At 38.6% G+C, this 22,417-nt stretch overlaps 2 protein-coding genes across 3 annotated transcripts in view; one reads left to right on the forward strand and one right to left on the reverse strand.

Annotated features, from left to right (window-relative positions):
• Positions 1-22,417, forward strand: part of METAP2 (methionyl aminopeptidase 2) — a 258,513-nt gene that overhangs the window by 81,246 nt on the left and 154,850 nt on the right. The gene's annotated exons all lie outside the window — the stretch shown is intronic.
• FGD6 (FYVE, RhoGEF and PH domain containing 6) overlaps positions 1-22,417 on the reverse strand; it is a 75,976-nt gene that overhangs the window by 21,825 nt on the left and 31,734 nt on the right. For both annotated transcript variants that reach the window (XM_062611301.1, XM_062611300.1), the window contains exons 4-12: positions 20,990-21,057; positions 20,867-20,897; positions 11,753-11,904; positions 10,783-10,939; positions 9,416-9,503; positions 4,143-4,193; positions 1,009-1,067; positions 838-909; positions 276-344 (exon numbers count right to left, since the gene is read on the reverse strand). In XM_062611301.1, coding sequence (XP_062467285.1) covers positions 276-344; positions 838-909; positions 1,009-1,067; positions 4,143-4,193; positions 9,416-9,503; positions 10,783-10,939; positions 11,753-11,904; positions 20,867-20,897; positions 20,990-21,057 — 747 coding nt within the window. The remainder of the gene's footprint in view (positions 1-275; positions 345-837; positions 910-1,008; positions 1,068-4,142; positions 4,194-9,415; positions 9,504-10,782; positions 10,940-11,752; positions 11,905-20,866; positions 20,898-20,989; positions 21,058-22,417) is intronic.

Consider the following 22,417-nt stretch of genomic DNA (forward strand, 5'->3'; position numbering starts at 1 on the left):
TGCACTACCACAACAGCATCTTCTCATAAAAGTGCTCAGATTTTAAATGAGCCTTGTTCAAACAATACATTTTAATAATCAACAGTTTTCTATTAAAATTAGCATATATGCTAATGGATGATCTCTCCAAATTAAAACTGTGCAAGTAACACAGCAACAACTGGTCATTTTATCCATTACCTGCACTTATTAGTTACTTATGTTTGCGGTGCAATGTTTCAACCACTTAAAATTACATTAGTGTTAAGTACACAGCAACATATACAGTGCCTTACCAGAAAAAACATTCGTGGCTGCATGACCTTCCGGGACAGCTTCATCAGTGTTCCCTCCTTCAGAAAGACCTAGCAAATTAAAACAAGACATTTGAAGCCTAGCTTCTCATGGCACAAGCTGTACAGATGAGTTGACTTCATCATCATCATTCTTATTATGATTATGGTTATTACTACTACACTAGAGGTGCTGCAGAAATTTTGGGATTCAAGACCCCTTTTCTGAGAAAGGCTGTTCACTCTTAGGTTTCTCTAAAAGTGAGTGTGAATGGCTGCATTAGTTTTCCACACCTGAAACCATGCTTGAGGAAAAATAAACCGCCTCCAAGACCTGGCAAGGAATCGCATACTAAAAATCACAAGTTTTCATCAGATAAATGTCTTACCCCACCCCCCCCCCCCCCCCCGCCCATATGGAGAAGCAGTATTCATTTGACTTTTAGAACTGAGTAATTAAGTGATGGACCATTTTTCTTCTTGGTAAATGCCAGCTTCAGTACTTTCCATATCATCTGTGCTGCACTTTTACTGCAATCTGCTGAATGCCATCTGGAGGACCTACCCTTCCTGGCTGTACAATCTCGTGGTGTCCATTTAAACTGTACTGGATCTGCATAAGTTTCTGAAAGTTATCCTACAGGGAGAAAAAGCAAAAGGTAAGTAATTGCCCTTGCACCCATGACTTGAAAGAAAAAAGTTTTAGTCAACCAGCTTTGTAAATCAAAATACTTACTCCTTGCTTCATGATGTCGTTGGCATGGTTTGCAACTTCTATGACAACAGCTAGGGCATCTGAAGGATGAAGAGATGGTGATTAGGTTATACAGCCTAGTTAGCATTGGTATTTTGTAAAGCATGGGTACAATATTGCTCTTCCACAACACGCTGAGATTCAAAAACCAGTCACTGCATCCAGGAGCACTTCCATAGATCCCAGAGTCTTTGGATCATGGTTTAATAAGTGCACTAGCAAGTCATTGCTTCAACCAGCAGTGCTGATCATTTCTTACAGTTAATCAAAACAGTATAAAAGCAAAATTAAATTCTAGATTATCACATAAAGAATTACTTTAATTTCACTGTCTTGGCATACAGCAGAAAAGTTAACATTTTAACAGAGACTATGCATTTTTTTCCATTTTAAACAATTGTCTCCAGTGCCAGTCATAGACTACTTAGAAAAATTATCTAAATCTTTGTGATTTCTTTATTCTGCCTTTAGTTTTGTTGCACCTCAAGATAACAGTATAAAGTTCAAATTTCTAAATGTAAAACTTTTAATACCAGAAGAAAAACAAAAAAAAAGAAGAATCTCTCAAAGGGAAGAGTTGCCGAAGACAAGAGATTTTATTAAGTACTGATATTCAATAATTAGCAATTACAATTCAATGATTGTAATATATGCTATGGTGTAACTGCAAAAAGATGTTACATAAAACGATTATGTAAACAGGGAGTGTATATGAGAGAGAACTCATCCAAGGTTCTCATCCAAAAACTTGTAATTTACTTAAGTAGGAAAAGAAAAAAAGAAAAAGATTAATTTAATTGAAACCTGGAACAACTGCTTTGATAAAATGTAGTCTCTAAAGTATTTAGCATCTTCTCAGTAACTGAAATACTTCAAATAAAGGAACTGCATCTGCTTAAAAGTGCACAGAGAAGTCTACTAAACCAGGTAAAAGCAAGGCCTTGTTTTTTTTCCCAGATAATCATTAGAATATTAGTACTGTAGAATGTATATATTTCCCTTATTGTTGAGTTCATATTCAGGAAGAAAGCATGTTAAAAGGTGCACCTTTTGAACTGAAAGGTTCAGAGAGTCATGAAGGCATACAAGAAACTAAACTAAGATATGGACAAAAAGATCCTAAATTAATCTAAGGAGAATTTTTGTTTCCATTAACCAAGGCAATGCAAGCACGAGTCAAACAGTTAAAAAGCATAGCATATATCAAGCATTTTATCAACATTTTAGTTTAGATATAGATGTCATGATGTCAGCTGAGCCTGCTGAAAAATAGCTGGTGGTCTCCTACTAGGAAATGTTGGAGCTGCTCCAGCCAAAACATTCCACCAGCTCCCATTCACTTGAAAGAAATGAAGGGAAATTTAGCTAAATTCACAAAGACAGGAACGAGTACCTGATTTTTTTGTTATAATTTCCTTCATCTGTCAGCTATTATATCTATTAAAAACCTAAAATTTTACTGACTCACTTCAAGAAAGTGTGAAGAAAGTTAGAGAAAAATTTGTGGTTATTGAAGGGAATGTTCCAGAATCTCAGGGCTACTTATACAGCCAACACTAAACAAATCTAAACAACAACAGAAAATAATCCATAGGGCCAAAGTCCATAAACAAAGTGGGTTTTGGCAGGGAAGTGCATTCCATTTCTTATACCACTTAGCTGGAGTAGTGTATTCAAGTGAAGGCCATCAGGAAGATGTGTTATTAGGGTTTTTTTCCAAGAATACTAACCATCACTAAACCTGGTCTTCCCCTCCCCGACCCTAACTCAATTAAACAACTAAGCAAAGTCAGATTCAGTTAAGCTTAACTGTCACAAGAAAAAACTTGACGAGTAAGGATTCTTACTCAAAGTTAGACTGTGGAACATGTCAAATGCATAAAGCTAACACTGTTATTGTTACAACTAAGCTACTGCTTTTATCTTTGATATAAGAAGGGAGAAAAAAATATTGTGGAAGTTACAACTACAAAAAACACAGAAGCTGGAGAAATTACAAGAAAATGTAAAATCAAATATGTTGCTCATTAATAAAGTTAATTTATTTTTTATTATTATTTTATTAATAAAATTATAAAGTTGCTAATTTTTCAAGTGGTCAATTATTTAATGTGCAGTGCAAGCACTGGATTGTTAACAGCCATAAGAAATGCAAGGCAAACTTTTCTCTCTCTTAATCATTTAAAATATTTTTTTATATTTTCAATATACTAAAACAAACATGTCTAAATGTCCTAAGGAAGATAGTTACTCAAAAAATTTATGGCACTGCATCAGCATATAAAGCTATAAGAAATCAAACTTGGCTCAGTGCACTGAAGACACTCCTTTATTGCAGTCCAGTCAACTGCATCTGCACAACCTTCCTAATGGGCTTGCACAAATGTCACTAAAGAGACTGAAATAAGTGACAGGAGCTCACACAAACGAAATGGAGACGTTGCCTGGGAGCATTTTTGGAACTAATGAGGTATGCACATGGAAGAAGGAAACAGTCTGAATGTGCATTGCACCACTACACTCAAGTTAAACTAGCTTAATACCAAACTACCATGAAACACACTGTCCTCTTCCATCACAGCTGTTCCTTCCCATTTCCTCTTATGTCTTTTCCCCTCACATGCAGGCAAAGTTGCAGAAGTCAGTTGTGTTTGTGCAACTTGTAACAAGCCAAACTGGAGAACTCCTCAGGTTAAATATAACCCAGAGCAGCTCCTTGATCTTGTTCACTCCCACCACACTAATGGTTGTCCTGACACAAAGAGAGAGGCAGTCAGAAAGGCCCATAGCTGGGGGAGAGCGGCTGGTAGACCAGACTGCCTGTCATGAAAGGTCTACCAATGCAAGGACTGCCTCTTTCAATAGCAGCGCCCAAAATATCTGCTTAAGCTGCCTGTTCAACTTCACTTGTATCTCCTGGTTTCAATTCAAGGGTGAGCTGACACAACTGTAATCTTGAAACATTTTTGAAACACAAGCAGTATTTCTGCTGAGAAACTCAGAATTAAATAGAAAACGTTTATATTACTGGCTTAGTGTCTTGCATGCATTTGAAATTTAGATACGTTTTCATATGTACATAAGCTATTATTCCTTTAATCTAAAGAGACGTTTACCTTGAGTATCCCTATAGTCTGCAGATTCTTCTAAAAGATTCTTTAAATAATCTGTATAAAGAAAAAAATAATATAGAGATAGTTTTGTTAAAGAAATAAACAGCACCAGAGACTAGCAAAAACCACCCTTTTCCTGGAAGTCTGCTTTTCAGGCAGATCTATGCCACAGAGATCTTCTGCTAAATCTTTTAAATCTGTCAAAGTAATTACAAAAGAAAAATTAACATTTCTATGATGAAAGCCTATTGTGATATCTTGCTCTGGGCAGTGCAAGATTTCACAATTATGACCTCCCCCCACCCCCGATGTTCAAATAGGCATTTTTGATTATGAATTATCAGTTTAGTTCCTCAGCCACGAGGTGGCACCCTCAATCCATTAAAGTGTTGGCAGTTTTAAAATCTGTTTTACTTAGCTAAAATTAACTCCAAGTGTATGACTATACAAGAAAACATCCCCCTCGAGTTTTCATTCCCTGGTATAGTGTCTAGCTCACCAAGATTACAATATCCTGTTAAAGATTAACATATATATCATTAGTAAAAAGTCGATCTACTCTTTACATGCTACAGCTTTGAACTGCTTCATATTGACAGAAACCAAATCAGAAACTTTCAAAGAAATATACATTTCAGATTGATAATAACAACACTGATTTATAATTAGCTTTTAAATGAGGTATTAAGATTCTGGCAGACCTACAGAAAACTAATCGTATGTGCTCTAGCAAGCGTTCAATTTTAGCTTTTCTGTTGTACAAGTTTCATGTAGGAGTGAAATAACTCCCATATGGTTGCCCTACCCAAATTCATTCTTTTACTCAAGAAGGATCAGGAGCCAATTGTTCCTGCCTTCATGAGATGTCTTGCTTCATGCGTGTCCCTCAGAGACCACTCAGTGTATTGTAAGCTTTTCCTTATGTAAATAAAAGATTAAAAAAAAAAGAAAAGGAATTATGAGACATGTTTCTGCAGTAGTAATGCTGTGAAGAGTGTCACAGTTAATGAAAGCTTGGAGAAAACCAGAACTACAGGAAGACAAATACCTGGCACTGAAATCTTATTTTTTGGCAAAGACCTAAGGGAGGATTCAAGAGAGAACCATGAGCAGGTTGGAGTGAGGGAAGAGGAACCAGCTGGGGTCTCCTGCAGGGAAGTGGGGAGGGAATGCTGGGAGGTCTGTCTGGCTGGGACGTGAGAACACCCACAGCCTTCTGCTCTCCGCAGAGTCTTGTCTGATCATTAGCAGGCGCTGGGCAACGTGTGATCTTTTTAAGACAAGTCTGACATTGCCACCAAAACCTCTCCAGCTATACTCATAAATACCACATCCTTCACATCCCTCAAGATCTCATGCTGTAGCAGCTACCAGGCATTGCAGTGCAATACTTAGGTGGACGCATGTTCCATTAAAAGCAAAACTCATCTTACTTCACCTCAGATTATGCTGATAAAAAGCTGGTGTGAGAGAAATAAAGAAAAAAAAATAAAAATAAATCAACAGGAGGTATTTTGAGAGGAACTGAGAAGATTGCTTTTAACTTGGTTTAACATGGAGGACCCTATCACACACAGGACACGAGCCGCCTTCTGGCTTGCCAGTGGGTGCTCTCAGGCCAGAGCTGTGCCATGCTGCCCAGGCAGAGCACTCCTGGGACTCCACCATAAAGCAAACAACTTAAAACTTCACAATTGCAGCTTGATCTTCATCGGGGCCAGCACGAAGGACTCCAGTGGGAACCTCCCAGTATCAGTCCCTACAGCTTATACAGAGATACCAGCTTGTTGAAGCTGCCAACCACACACCTCTGTAGGCTCACAACAAGAGGTGAGGTGGGTATAATTTACACATCTGCAAATGTACTGCTGGCACTCTCAGAAACTGCCCCTAGTACATGGAGACAACTGATTTAATATTCAAAGTAATTGCACTAGAAATTTAAAACCAGAGACCCAACGTGGGAACCGCATCTTGCCATATTTGTGCCTTATGACATGGTCCCCAAAACAACATTTTACACCAGCAAATGGAAGAGGGAAAATTAGAGATTTTAACAAAAAAGTATTCATTTAAAACTCTGTTTTTAAAAAAGGCAGCTTTTGCATTACAAGACTGAAGCAGTCAATAAAACTGTAAAATCCTGAAAGTGATAAATACATAATTTTGATCTTGACACTCCCTATGTATATCTGGTAAGTGGACCTCAGTTCATAGCTAAAGCTCTGCTTTAGAGAAGCATCGGAACAGATATTTTTAGTCTCTTCTGTGAATACACACTGTAAATTCTGTGCTTGCAGCAACCTTCTGGAGGTACGGGCTTAAACTATACAGACAAGTGGGTTTCACAAACAGGAATAACGTCACAATAAAAAAATTATCAAAAATATTCCTAGCTAAAATAAACACAGAAGTCAAATACTGAGGTGGAATTGTATTGACTGTTTTTGCCAGAAAAAAATTCACCTCTTCAATGTGCTTTAGTTGTTCAGACTAGGAAGACCTTAAGCATACCTCCAGAAAGGCAGACATAGAAATTAAAACTCGTAACTCTGCTAGATACCCCAAAATACAATAAAAATCAACACAAAACCATACCATTCCTGTGACAAAATTTCCCTATGCCCTGCCTCTACCTGACAGCAGCCAGCAATTCTCTTTCATGTTCCTGAGGAGCAGTGACTATCACTTCTGCTACAAGTTCTCTTCTGCTTCATTAACTACTTTTTGTTTCAGGTTGTCTAATTTTATTAAGTTAAACGCTAAGCAATCCTTCCCCAACAGAGTAACTGGCCTGAAGTCTGACAACTCTCTGACCTGCGAAGGAGCAGTGAGCTCAAAGACTTGTTTTTCAACCCCTCAGCCTCTCAAACACAAGACTCTCCACAAACCTGATGCTGAGAAAAAGAGAGGCTTATCATACAACAAAGAGCCCGTTCATACCGTACAGTCTCAAGTCCTCTACTCAAATCAGAAGTTTTTGGGAGGAGAGAATCACCTCTCTTCTATTTCCATTAGAAATCAGAGGCCTCTAATTAACCTCTCCCCAGACCCAGTATTTGCCAGTATGTGAAGAAGTGAAAGCTCTCTTGCTGGATGGAGAAGCTGTACAATTAAGCAGAAGCACAGCTGAGCTGCGCCTCTCCTTGGCTTGATTTATATGAGTCCACCTGCTCCTGCTTTTGTTAGCACAAAAGTAACTCCACTTCAAAGCACACAGCAACAATCTTGTGATGCGACCATGTAGCAGCAGGTTACCAGTACAAAGCTGTCCCACTGACACAGAACATCTAAATAGCAAGAAATCCCTGCTGACTCAAGCCTAGCAGCTTCATTTCCTGGATTATTTTTGCTCCTCTGCACTCACCCACTGCCCCCTCCTCCCTTGCCCACAGATCCCCCCGTTTTCAGCCTGGGCAGCTGCTGCATCACTGCATCTCACTCACTGCAACAATAGGCCCAAGTGTTTTGTGTGCCCTCCGAATATTTTGCACCACAAGTTTATGTACAGATTGCCCTATATTACACAGAGGTGCTGCAAGGTAACAGAGCAGACGGGTCATACAGACAGATATGTAAGAGGGAGAATCTCAAGGATGACAGAAATGCATGATAGATTGAACAGACTGAAAATGAAACAGATCCAAAATAACACTTCCAGCCCCAGCACAATTAAATTTTTAGTCTGATCTCTTTTAACGCTCGCATTGAACAAAAGAAATTATTTTTCTCAGTCAGCAGTCAGCATTGAAATCCCATTCCTGTCAACTGCATTTGCAGGTTCATTTAAATCTGGGCAGTCACAGTAAGGTCTGCAGACTGGGGACACTCACAGCAACCCCCATCACTACAGAATCATTTTTTTTCAGGTCTAAACCAGCTTGCTCTAGCCACAGTAACAGTTAATGATCACAAGTAATTGCCCTTCAACACCTGAGTTCTGTTTCAGTGCCATTCACCCCAGACATCTCTCACTTTGCTATGTATATTGACAATGGCATTTACTCCTTCCTGATCCTCTGTTCAACCTTTTTAATATAAACTTTTGAACTTATCCAAAGCTCTGCTGATTTTGGACGTTTTAAGATAAAGCAACTCACCAAATGCCATTTTATGGTGTGATTTAATCAATAAGAGTCACTAAGGTTTTCCCCTACAAAATAATCTATTTAATAAGGGGGTTTCACCCTTTTTTCAACACCTGTGACTTTAATGAGATGATTAAAATAAAAACAGTCAACATTAGTAACTTGGTAACTGCTGTATAACACTTAAGTCTGTATCTCTCACAGCATCACTAGTCTAAGTACTTGCTGGGGAAATGCCAACAAGCTGCTACAGAGCCCAAAAGAAAGGTCACAGAGCATTCATTTTGCAGTTACTACATAAACAGAGGCTATTTTTAAATTGTTCATCAAGAAGCAATGGCTTTCAAAAACAATGCCTTAAGTATTTCCAAATCCTTACAGGAGCCATCCCCCTCCTACAACAAACACATCTCAAAATACTTCACAAAGGAGGCCTCTATCATTACCCTCCTTTTACAAAAAAGAAAGCACTGCATCATGGAGATGACTTGCTCAAGGTCACCCAAACATGCCAGTGCCAGAACAAAGTATAGAGCCCAGTTTTTCTAGTCCTAAACCAGCTCTTCAGCCTCCAATGCCTCCATAACAAGCCTTAAGCACTTAGTGGTAAATGTATACTAAAAACATGTGTTTTACCTTTAAAAGAGAATGGATTTTACAGGCAAAACACCTGGGTGGGGCAGAAATGGAGAACTACTTGCAGAAGTTCACAGTTGCATAGACTTCTTTCACTTCCTTCTCTGAGCTCCAATTTTCCATATATTTCTCCACCAAAAAACCCTGACCAAACCAACCAGTCCCTCCAAAAAACCTGAAACCCACACAGAAAACAAGAAAACAAAAAACAAACCTCAAAGCAGAACAGGAGCATTCCAACCTTCTAAGGAAATTACGGGCTTCTATTACCACAGAAACAACCAAAACCCCCCACAGGTTTCATGTTTTCCAAGTACTGCTGAACATACCATCAGAGAACACATCACAGCTTTGAGAATATTAGCATCTATATTATTGCAACCAATATTAACAAAGAAAGCCTCTAAACCCATGCTGCCTTTTTAAAAGCTCCACATAATCTGAAGTCAGATAAACAACGCTTTACAGACAAACACAGCTGCCTAAAAACAAGCTTCCTGGAACATGTGAAGACTGGCTTCTTCTTAAACCTCTAAAAGAGTTTGACAGTACCTGTCAACAGGAGCCTGTACTGTGGAATCCTCTGAACCGGCTTGAGCAGATAGTGCTTCAGGGCCAAACTAGCACAGCGGGGACTCATCTGCAAGAAACACCCAACATAAGTACCGATTCTGTGGCAGTCAAGAATTCCAGCACAAGAAAACATACCTACAATCAACTACCGATTACACTGGATAAGCTTTATCTTGAAAAGGTGTGACTATCACAGAGTTAAACACTACACTACAGAGCAAGCATTTCTGTGGGGAAGACGTCATGCAAAATTAATCATGTGTTGAAAGAGTACGGTAAGCACTGGTACTCTGTGAATTCAAAACAGGTGCTTTTGCTTATAAGGAAGAGAGGTGAAGCTTCCCAGAAAAAAAAAAACAAAGGAAACACCAGCGGCAAGGGCAACATGCCCCTTTGTAATTAGTCAGTGCTCATTAGGCAGAAAGGCAGAGGAGATAGTGCTCACTCCAAAGGTTTTGGTTAATTCACACCTGTAAAGACAACACAGAATTAAAAGATTCTTGCCTCCAAAATGTTAATTATCTTGAGTTTGCATTCAAAATAACGTGCATCTGAAACATGGAATCTTTATAAAGGCCTCTTATCGTCTTCCTGTCTTTGGCTGACTCTGCCTCAAGCTCTTCCTTTGCCCACTGTAATCAGCCCTTTGAACCACTTGCAAGCAGAGTAGGGATTACCCAAGGGGTAGGGACAGCCCAAGGGGAAGCCCATGTAACAAGAGGTAAATTCACAGTTTGCGTGGATCATGTGCTCAGGGAGCTTGCACCTCTTCTCTGTTTTGTTTTAAGGGCGTTATGTAAAAATCTGGCAACGCTCTTAGGGAAATGAATCAGCTTTCATCCGATTCCGCATGTGCTGGGTTTGAAACCTCTAGAAATACACTGATGAAAAATACCACTTTTTTATGTTTCCAACTAAAATGAAACACCACTCCCATGTGTAAGCTACTGCCCTGTGATGTGGCAGAGAAATCAACCTGGTAAAATAGGACAGTTAATCAGAGTATAGTATGATTGTAAGACAAAACTAAAAAAACCCGGCTGAGTTAATGTGTCTTTGATATAATCTTTAGCAAGTGCTGCATTTTGAGAAAATCAAAGTCCTTTATCATATCTCACAGTGGTAGCCAAAGTCACTAGCTGCTTCACAAAACCTGAATTTACTTCTTTCCACTTCTATCCTACTAAGTCTCAAGCCAAGACTGCAGGAAAACAAACCAGCCACAAAAATCCCACTAAAAACTCCCAAATAAACAAACAAACTTCAGGATAGTCTAAAGCCTTATGGAGGATCACAACTCCTAAAAAGCCACAAAATAGGATATATCTTACAAAAGACTACAGTACCTCAAAGTCTTTGACTACTGAAGCAAAACCTGCATTCTTCTTACACTGTTCATCTAATAGTGCAACGTTTTTATCAAATTCTTTGATGTAAGTTGAATACATCTTTAAGTAGGGACCCTTTTTAACAAATATATCAGCAATTCTTTGATGTTCAAGCCTAGAAACAAAAAACAGAGTAATAAGAGTGAAAAAGAACATACATCTTAAGCCTACAGCAAAACATCTATCTTCTTTTTTTCGACAGTAAGATGTGCTAGTGTATGCTCTGAACAAAAAGCTTACAGTTCATCAGATAAGCATCCATCTCACTAGCTATGCTGAAAAGCCTTATCAGACACACCTTGACACACTGATTTAGTGTTAGATGAAAACCACTTAATACACAGTCTGTATAGAATGGTCTTGAACCCTTTAGTACAAGTTGGATTTCTGAGGAGACAGATCTTTAAACTTCAAGAGGCAGTCTCCACCTCTTAACAGCAAGCATGGGATTACAGTCTTTATCCATCTCAGTACCTTTGTATAGCTCATTTAGATCCACCCACCAACATAACTGAGAATGGACTTCAATGGGATTGAGGCTGTCAATCAACATTATGCCTGGTTACATCTCAGCTACCTTTAAAATGCAAACCAGTCTTCAGGACAGCCTCATTTTCCTATAATGAAATCAGTCCACTTATTGTGCCCACGCAGGGATCAGAACTTTCAATTAAAAAAGACATTTTAAAACAAAAAGCGTGATTGCTAAACACATGTATTGACCATTGCACCTTTCTGGATACATCTAAATAGGAAAAAGTACATCTCAATGGAAAATTATCTCCTGTCCTTTCCAAGTCAATTCTGTCATTTAAAAAGGCACATGAAACACAAACAAGAGTCAAACCATGACCACATGGAGTCACATCAGCCCCACAGATAAATTTCAACAACATCAAAGCAGTGGTATCTCTTTATTGATAGTCACCAGTGAGATAATCGCTCTTCCAGTTCCCTCAGGAGGTCCCGATTGAGTTCATACAGCTGAGGTAGGTAGTACAGGATCTGATTCAGGATTCTGTCCTCAATCACTGGCTTTCCAAGCTGCCTAGAGGCATGCGCCACAGCATCCCGGAAATCCTGCCGGAGTACAAAGAGCACAGAAACCCCCCTTCCAATGAGTGAACAGCCTTCAAAGCACCAACACATACAACGGGTTCTCTCTGCAGACATTCCAGGCGCTGCTCCCTATTACCAAAGGCAAGGCAGGTACCATCTGGGTTATGTTTCACTGCAGCTTCAACTTAGTCCCCTGGGACTGCCTTAATCCCTTTGGTTTGAGGCTGGAGCTTTACTTTTTTGCTCCTGTATGCATAATGTAGAAGTTGTTCATTATTTTTACAGCATGCCCTTAAGAAATGTGCTGGTACTATATAATGAGGAAATTATGGGGGTAAATATCTTGTATCTGGCAAGGGTGTTAGCAGCCTTCAGTATCTTCTTGTTAATATTTGGGTCAAAAAGAAGAAATATCAGCTAATACAATCATAATCTTACTTTAAAAATCATACGAATTTTCATAAGTCATCTATAAATGCTCTTTTAGAAGATGTGCCTCTTGGACAAAAATGTAGGGTCCCAAAAAATTACTGTATGTAGCCGCTTTTCTATATACAGAAAAGATCACAACTAACAAAAAGATACAGTAACAACATATGGGAGCCATGAGATTACAAATGTTAACAATGATCAGAAACAACATCGGTATATGCAAAACATTACAGGGAGGGGGGAAAACCCTGCTTGCACTTGAAGGATCTTCTTACAGCATTTTTATGCTATAAGAAGATAGCATTTTTATGCTATAAGAGCTCCCAATAGGACACAGACAAGGCTTACTGGCCCTCATCAAACTATTTATAATTAAAATCTTGGCCCCACACAAGTCAGTATGGCCAGGACTGTACCACGTTGAAACTCAATATCCATTACATGAGGTATTTTTCCTGATCACATGCAAACAAAACTTCCAAAAAAGGTTAGCCATTAGCATTTCACATGAAAACCAGCACTGCCTAAACTGACCAAAAAGAAAATCCAAATTAAGTGGTGTGCTGTATGATCGTGTCTCGCTTGAATTTGAGCAACAGTGGAAAAAAGACAATCTGTAATAGCCCTTTTTGAGTTTGTGGTCTGCTGAAACCTGATAGTGTGTGCACGATCTATAGGTATCCTGAGAAAGGTGACTAACAACATGTTCCCAAGTACAACGATGAGTTTTATTTTAAGTGTGCATGAGGGCCACACCTGCCTTTGAGAATCTGTAGGGTCATCAGGTTTCCCCCTCCCCAGGTCTACCACTACATGTCTTATTAGCTATCTCATCAGTCCAGCATCTGGCACTGTTTAGGGTCTCCCAAACTTAAACTGTCTCAACTTTCCGCTGCCCTCTCTCCTCATTACGTCAGCTACAGGCAGCGTGAGCTCCAGACACACTTTCTTGCTTTGTGACCCTCTGGGTCACAAAGGCTGTGACTGGGCAGAGTTATGACAAGAAACTGAAAGGCGATACAGGGTGATGTCTGTGATGGGGGAAGGCTGAGAACTAAATACAACGGAGTTAAAAAACAGATGGCGTTATTCATATGGAAATGTTCTGGTTTACATCCTCTGCGCAGACTAGTGACACATAGGTTAACTACCAGCTGCATCTTACGGGTTTTCCTGACCCTAGGGCATCGCTTAACACTGAAATGATACATGGAATTACAATGGCAAAAGCTCAAATGAGGCATTCTAGAGAGCTTCATGCAAAATACATCATCATATTATGATAATATTCTCTCTCTCCCCCCTTCGTATCCTGTCCCTTCTCTTCCCCCCACCCTCCCACCCACCCCCACCCCCCCCCGTTACAGGCACACACAATATACTGTATGTACTTTGCCATGGGATGAAACAAGAATTTCATCTGAATGTTCTAAGGCTAATTACATGATGAAAAGAAAAGTAGTTTTGTCTGTAGTGTAATCAACAACCCAGGCTTTTCCCTGACCAAACAATAAAAGCGGAGCAGGGAGCCAGGTTTAAGCACCAGCAGATAAGACAGGAATGTCATTTGTAGTTAACAACATTTATTTAACTTCTGGATATAGCTTTCAAAGAGTCTGCAGGATGTTCTCCAAATCCAGATTTGATTTTTCAACTATCTTGATCCAAAGTCCATCAGCTTCATGAGGCTTTGGATCACACCATGAAAGACTCTACCATTAAAACAGCCAACCAAAACTGCTTCATCGCCCTCTCTGTACCCCTCCACAACTGAATAAACGAAGGAAGCCCTGCAGAGAGGAAATGCAGGGAAGAAAGATAACGTGAAGCTTTCAAATGATGCAAACCAGTCTGCTAAACAACAAAAGAGCTAAACTTCAACACTTCTTCTAATCTATTTTTTATAATTATCAAGTCTTCACTACAGAAGCAGTACAATGCCATTTGTCACTGTAACCATATTAAGCTTTATTTTTAACCTGGCAGTGGGTGTGAGGTAACTGTCATGCCAAGTTCATCTGGAGATAAAACTGAAGAGTCGGAGGCAGAGAGCACATGCCTGAGGAGTGGGGGTAGAGTAAGTCAAACAAACTGTAACAAGGCTGCAGTTAACAGTGTTTACACTTGAAGGTACTGGCCTTCTGCAAAATTCCTTATCCAAAAGGATAAAATACAGAATAGGTCTGTTTTAATTACCAAATGCAAAATATGTTAACTTAAAAAGTAAATCCTGAAATTTCACTCCCAAGCGTAAAAAGCATTCAGATATGGGCAACTTTTTATACAACTAGGCGAATGACTCAGAAATTAGAAATTGCAGTAATAGTCATTTAACGCACCAGAACCAAATCCCTATTAACACTAAATCCATTCCCTGCTAAATAAAGAGAATAGCTGTTGCAAATAATATATACATTGCTCTTACCTATATATACCTGCAAGAAGTGATTCGTATTACAAACATTTAGCATATATATATGCTATATATCTGTATATGGCTATATTTAGCATATAGTACTACATAGCACTGCTGAAAAGCGCTACTTTCATCAGTCTGTTCAAAGACAGTCACCTAGGTTGTCCTAGAATTTATTCTGTTTGAAGCAGTGCAGTCATCCATTACAGTGAATTGTAAAGAGAGATTTTTCTAATTTAAAATGAGCCTTTCAAATATTACAATCTTCCCCTCTTAAAAAAACTTGCCCAGCTTTGGAACTAATGTGCTTATTTCATTGCAAAACACCAGTCTTACAACTGTAGACAAAAGTTTCATATGCTGCATGACAGAAAACAAAAGATTACGCTAGGTATCCTGAATCATCCCAGCTTCTTACCAGGGCAATTCTTCCTTTCAGAAGGAGGAAGGCTATTGTACACTTTCTGAAATGCTGGTTTACAGTTTCTAGTTTTACATTATATTCTGGTCCCGTAATAATCCTTTACACAACTTTTTACTGCTTGGGCAAAGCCAACTTGCCTAAAGGCAACGTCTTTAAGAGGACGGCACTCATTACCATCCCCGGAAATCACATTCCTTCCAAACCAGAAACAGTCTTAGTTTATTCTAGACTAAGACAGCATGCTGCTAAGTACTTGTTCATATGAAAATCTAGTCTAGGCAGTTTCAAAGGCTTCTAAGTACATACTGTTGCTGAATGACTGCCTGATAAAACATTCCCAACTGGAAAATGTTTAGGGAATTTTATTTATCCTATAAGTATACACTCCCCCCTAGAGCTGTGCAGTTTTTAAGCAGTATTTGAGAAGGACACCACCTTATGTTTCCTTCTGCCCCTCCTTCACTGCAGTGTCTTTAAATAAGCAAAGGGCTGTGATATCTGAAATAATTCTGACCCTATCGTGAATCATGTGTGACCAGCCCACACACTTCCCCTCTGCAAATGCCCTGACTCAGTCCGTCTCAGTCCTTTCCACTGGAGGATTCCCAGCACACAGCAAAGTGACCTGCCTGCATCAGTCTAGGGAGCAAAGGAGAAAGTAAGTTTAGTTGTTAACAAAAATAGGTACCAACCAGATTAACCCCTCACTCAGCTGCTGAGTGGGTTAAGTACACCTTCAGGTGCTGAATGAAGATAACTTCATATGGGTGAAATTAAAACTTCTCATAAATTTAACTGAAAGAGAGAGAACTATGTGATCTAAACGTGGTCACATATTTTACTCCTAAAGCTTCAACTAATATTCATCTTGGATCCGTTCTCCTAGAACATACCATCAGCAAAGCAAAACCAAGCCATAATCCCTTCTGCTGAGACACAACTCCCAGCTAAATACACCTGCAGATAGCTCAAATATCAGTTTAATTTAAAGGAAAAAAATATGCTTGCGCCTGGACGCTTTTCAAGGAACACACATACACACATCCTACGGGGAGGGAGGAGGGAAGGGGAGGAAGTTCTACACTCTGGGGAACAGCCAGGCTGCTATATGTGACAAACTGTAAACACAACTGGTAGGAATATGGCTACGGAAGATTTCAGAAATACATTATTTAAAATATAAATAGGCAGTCTTAACTGGAGTTAGACTATTCTAATGCATCAGGGGTGCATTAAGTAGGGGAAATTCAGATTGGATATAAAGAAGAAATTCTTTCCTGTTAGGGTGGTGGGGCACTGGAATGGGTTGCCCAGGGAAGTTGTGAATGCTCCATCCCTGGCAGTGTTCAAGGTTGGACAGAGCCTTGAGTGACATGGTTTAGTGTGAGGTGTCCCTGCCCGTGGCAGGGGGGTGGAACTAGATGATCTTAAGGTCCTTTCCAGCCCTAACTATTCTATGATTCTATTAGCCATGAGCTGTTCAGTTAAACTATAGCAATAATAGTTAATGCAGACTATGAGTAAGTGTGGATCACAACATTTTTCAAACATAGATTAGGAGATTGCTTCTGGAAAGCTGCCAAGTAGTTCCACACCCGTTTTCTCAGGTAGTAAGATCATTTATGAGTCTTTAACAATATAAGATGGTTAATTTCTTATAATAGTCAATGCTTTGACTGTGGCATAACCTCAGAACGTTATTTCAAGGAATAGGCTTGGTAGTGGAACAGCGTTTACTTCCAAACCAAAACTATTTCACTAGCCATCTTAATGAGATTACTACAGCTGCAATTCATTGTCAAATGCCTCAATCAGCAATTCTAAAGCCCTTCATAGACTAAAATTTATCAACATATTCATGTAAAGATTGGTTAAATACTGAAGTTTTGCAGATGGAGGAAAAGGAGTTTGAGGTTGAGAGAATTTTATACAGCCAAACAGTAGGTCAGTTGTAAGCCAGGACCAGAGGTCAGGACTTCCTTTGCTCCAAAACCCATAGCTGTTTTATTTCTCAAGATACACATTACATTCTTCTCCCAAAGCTACTATGAATTATTTTTCATAACATTTGGCTACAATATATAAAAAGACTAAGTTTTTACATAAAACTATATGTTTAGTGGTAGACTTGGCAGTCCTAGGGTAATGGTTGGACTCAATCTTCAAGGTCTTTTCCCACTTAGATGATTCTGTGATTCTATATATAGCTTATATTGTATACTTTTGCAATTGTCTTCTGAAAACTGAAACATATTAAACCAAAATTTCTCAGTCTTGTGTCTCCAGAAGGACACACAACATAAAAAAGAAAGAAGTGTGACCTCTTACCTGCCTTCTTCAATAAGAGGCTGATCTTGTGGCTGCAGAAAAGTTAGAGGTGCCTCCTGACAACCTCCTACTTGTTCTCAGAGTCCTCATAAGGACAGAACAGGTTTAAATGGTCTAAATCAGAAGCTCCAAAAGCTCAGGAAAAAGCCCACAGGACTAAGCTTTTCTTTGCTCACACAGCACAAAATTACACACTCAGCCTTGCAGTGGAAGGACCCCTATCAAAAAAACATGTTCTTCTGCTCAACCAGAAGCCTTACCACCATACCACAGCAGCAGGAGGAAAAAGAAATCAAAAAGAATGGGAGAACAAAAACAGCTGTGGGTTTTGGGGAAAAAAACAACAACAACAACAACAAAACAAACAAACAAGCAAACAAACAAAAAAAAAAAAACACCCAACAAAATTTGGGTCAAAAATAGACAAAAGAAATTAAAACAAATATACCAGGCAGCTTACCCCTAGAGCACCAGGATGCTGCTGAGGTCCTCTCACTTGTGCAAAACCAACCATTTCCAAAGAATCTCACAGCAAAAAAAAGTACAAATGGAACCAATCCTGCCTTACTCCTTTTCCAGGAACACTAGGTGTTTTTTTGGGTACCAAGTATCTCAGACAAACTTGTTTCTCTTATGTCACTTATGTTTTACATTCAGTTCACTGTTCCTTTTTTTTTCTGCAAGTGCCCTTAGGGAAGGAACAGCACTTTTACCCTTGTTTACCATGCATGAATTATCTCACAAAGAGGCATACTTATGAGCTGATCTGATTTAAGCCCCTTTGTTTTCAAGGAGTTTCTTAACAGCATTTTACTGGAATTTTGTCCTCTAAAACAGCATTACGATAGTTACAGAAATACAGAGAATTCAAGATTACATCTGAAGTTTGATTACTCCCTCAAGCAACACCATTCACCAAGTAATATGAGAGAGCAGCAGTGTGCAAAGCCAGTTAAGTCCCTTATCTCTGCTATGACCTACTTATTTCATATTATTGAGTGTCCCCAAGTGTTTATAATTTTCTAGAGAACTTTTACATTCTGTCTTTAACAGCAGCAGTCAGTTATACTTACAACGTGCAACAGAGTCCAAACACGCTGGCACCCTTGTATCTTGGGAGTGGTGCTCCACCTACCTTGACTTACCAATTTAAAAGAAAAAAATGCTAAAAAAAGTAGTATCAGTGACACTTGCAACCAGTTCACAATCACATTCCCACTTTATCAACTGCTTCAGACTCCACTTCAACTGCTCTAAGCAGTAGCAACTTAAAAACCTTTTTCCTGCATCAACAGCCCTGTTCCCTGACTGTACTAAGAGCCATGAGCTGCACTAACTGGCAGTGGTAAAACAGACTGAGGAGAATACTATTCACTTCAGATCATTGTTAATGGAATTAGTAAATTTCAGTAACTACTCTTTGGAAAACCACCAGTAGGTGTTTCAGAAGGTGTAACTGAGCCTCCCCTGACCACCCAAATCTCTACTATGGGTAAAACAGCCCAGCTTGGGGAGAATCTGTGTTTTCATTCCATAAATCTGTCAGAGGTTGCTTGCCTGACAGTTAGTAATCCTGACAGTGAGGCTAATAAGCCAAGTGGTTCAGTGCATGTGAAATGAAAAGGATAGTTTTATCAATGTCCAAATATTAGCCACAAGAAATACACGATTAAATAGATTTAATAATGTCTGTGCTGAATATACACAAATCCTCAGGCATGCTGTTCTGTGGAAATTGGAAATAAAAAAAATGTGTCTCTTCAACCTTTCTCAAGGGTGGCAATTCTTATTTAATGAAGAATGCACACACACACACACAGCCTCAAAACCAATGCCCACTCCAACAAGGACATCACCAAGGTTCCTGCGGCAGGCCAGAGGACAAGATGAGGACAAACTGTTTCCTTGACTCCTAGCCTAGCATCCTCTGCTATATCAGGCTGAATACATGTTGATATTGCTAGCCAACAAAAACATTTCTAATGGTTTTCATTTGGCAGCTAGAAAATAGCATACTGTCACAAAGGGAGTTGAGAGTTATCCATTAAGAAAAAAGCATTTAGTATTGCACATTTACACTGCGTAGACAGCCTGAAGTTTGTCCCAGAAACTTCCTAAACTCCCTACTATCTTCCCTCTCCCGCATTCTTCCTCTGTTTGCTTGCATACTCAGCACCAACGCCCTTTTCTTCCAGTACCATGGCATGTTACCTGAAGAACTGATACAGTGAAAAGCAAAGACACCTTTAACTTATATACCTGAAAAATATGATAATTAAAATCATACAGCTTAGATTTGTCTATACTCATCAGAACAACTCTCTTCCTTTATCCAGTACTTAAGCTTGAGTTCTGTACTAGAATCCATATTGAATATAAATTATATATTGGCCGCAACTGCCTGGCCAAGCTTTTAAAAACCAAGCTTGACCAGAACAAGAAAATCAATTACAAGAGGAATCAGTAAGTGGTGTGGCAAGTTTTTGTTTCCTGAAAGATGTCTGTATAACAGGACTGTATACATCCATCTATAAAAGCCTTTGTTCCCCGTTTCACAGAACATGCTTCTCAAGAGACAGAGATAGACCAATGCATCTGTTTGCAATATAACCACTTCTACTGACCAAGGGGAAAAAAAAAAAAAAATAAAATCACTATGCATGTGCTCCATAGAGTGACAAAATGGAGCAAACTATTCCACAAATATCACATAAGTTGGCAGAAAACACATAAAACAGAGCTAGAGAAAGCCACATCATTCATTAATTTACTATTATCACTTTCAACACAACACAGCATGTTTAACAGATGACTGGTTTGCATAAACATGGATTAAATACTTAACCCTTGCTGTGGACAACACGTTGCTCATACTACAATCGCAGCTGTTATCAGAAAACAAGCATCTGTCAAAGAATTGTAGCCCCCAAAAATATACTGCCATGGTGATGGATGCACCATTAGAGTTAATGAATGTTTATTTTAATGTACCTTTTCTAAAGGTTCCTGCCTCCCCCCACTGCTTTATAAATTATTCTAATCAAAGATTTACTTTGGGTGCTATGGTACAAGCTGGCTTATAAATATGATGCTGATTAATGCAAATGGATATATATTCCATTTTCAATATTCAAGCAACATCCCTGCTTATCTGGAAGTCTGAATAAATTAATTAAGGAGATGCAGAAGGAACCATCAAAATATTCATCCATTATATAAAATCTCAAACTTTAAAGTTATGCTTAATTAGATTAACTTTTATGTTTTGAATATGTAGACACAACAAAAAAAAAAAAAGTCACACTCACTGCAATAAAGCCTAAACATAGAACTTTAACAGATTAAATAAATGGAAGAGAAAACTTCTTTTTTTGGGTACTTACAATGTGTAAGAGCTTTAGCACATCCACAAACCTAGCAGAAAAGCAAGAAAAAGCAAATAGTTACATTTTAATTGCCCAATTAAAATAAACTGAGTAGCTGTTAAGTATAGCACTGGCACTTACACTTTCTCTGAGCTCATGATCTCCTTGGCAATATGGTAAACCTTTGTTTTCTTCCCAGCTGCCTTACCCTGCAAATAAAATTGTATGTTATACTATGCACCTACTAAAACTGTAGCTAGTAATTCCTCAAACTCAATGTAATTATTCAATTGTTACTTCTAATAAAAACGTTTTACACTACTTTGAGATCTCTCAGATTTGGAATCTTCTGGCCTTTCAGGATCTGTGAGAAAATCAATTTAGCTTGTAGGTGGAAACAACAATAGTAGCTAAGAGTAAGTTTTGTAACACTATCAGCCTTTCTATTTAATTATTACAGGAAGCATTGAAGCCCATTAATAAACGAAGCCCTAGCAAGTGACAATTATTGTTCAGCAAAAGTAGTACAAATAGTATTTCTATATTATTTGACACACCCCCCACACCACATACCCCCCAATTAATACTGCAACAGTAATATCTGCAGTAAACTCAAGTGGGTTTCAGTAACATCTTAAAAGAAAGACACTTCTTTTTTTTTTTACTGGAAAAAATGACAAAAGGAGAAAGCAAGGAAAAAAAAATTACACTAAAAAGCCAGCTTCTGACAATCTACTAAAGGAGCTGCTGGAATAACTAGCAACCATACTGCAAAGATGTAGAAGTGTGAGCCTTGTCATCTACCTGAAACACCGTAGATGATTATGCTGGTTTTTACTGCACATGCATTTGGCTTTCAAAAATGAATGCTATTGTTCAACATCAGACAGAAGGAACAGGTATATCAAAAGGGTGTATCTGTCAGGATTCAGCTGTCTTTCCTATGCAGTGTAACTCCCATGTACCATTTCCCTCACATAAAACACCTTTCTCCATTACAGCTGTCATGGTTTGCCATATGCTTCTCTGCTGCCAGCTGTCACCACATCTATTAGACATTCAGACTTTCATTTTAATTGGCTGCAAAGAAAGAACGCAGATAAGGAGCACCAAACATCACAGGATATGACCATAAGTGCAGTGGAAGTCCCAGAGAGCCTGTATTGAGTATGGTAGTATAATGTTCATAGTTCATCTAGAAAATCAGGTATCGGTGGCATTTTATATATATATATATATATATATATATATATATATATATATATGAATTTTTGCTTCATAAGCACTAATGTTGCAAGATTTGTCTGGAGTTTTAGCAGTTCTCCAAACCTATAAACAAGTCTCAAGAGCTGGAAATCAAACCATGGAACCAACTATATTCATAGGTTGGTGTTAATGATATTGTTATATTCAAAATAAAAAATAAATGTAAATTACTTTCCATTTTACTCTAATGCCAAATTAATAAAATTAATTTCTAAATTTAGTAATTTCGTGTTGCAACATATATATGCAAATTATATTCTTTATTTCGTGTATTATATAGACATCTTCACACAGAGCTGCGAT

The sequence above is a fragment of the Pezoporus occidentalis genome, unplaced genomic scaffold (assembly GCF_034315485.1).
Source record: "Pezoporus occidentalis ecotype Australia unplaced genomic scaffold, CSIRO_AGI_Poc_V1 ctg152, whole genome shotgun sequence".
Classification (NCBI taxonomy): Eukaryota; Metazoa; Chordata; class Aves; order Psittaciformes; family Psittacidae; genus Pezoporus; species Pezoporus occidentalis.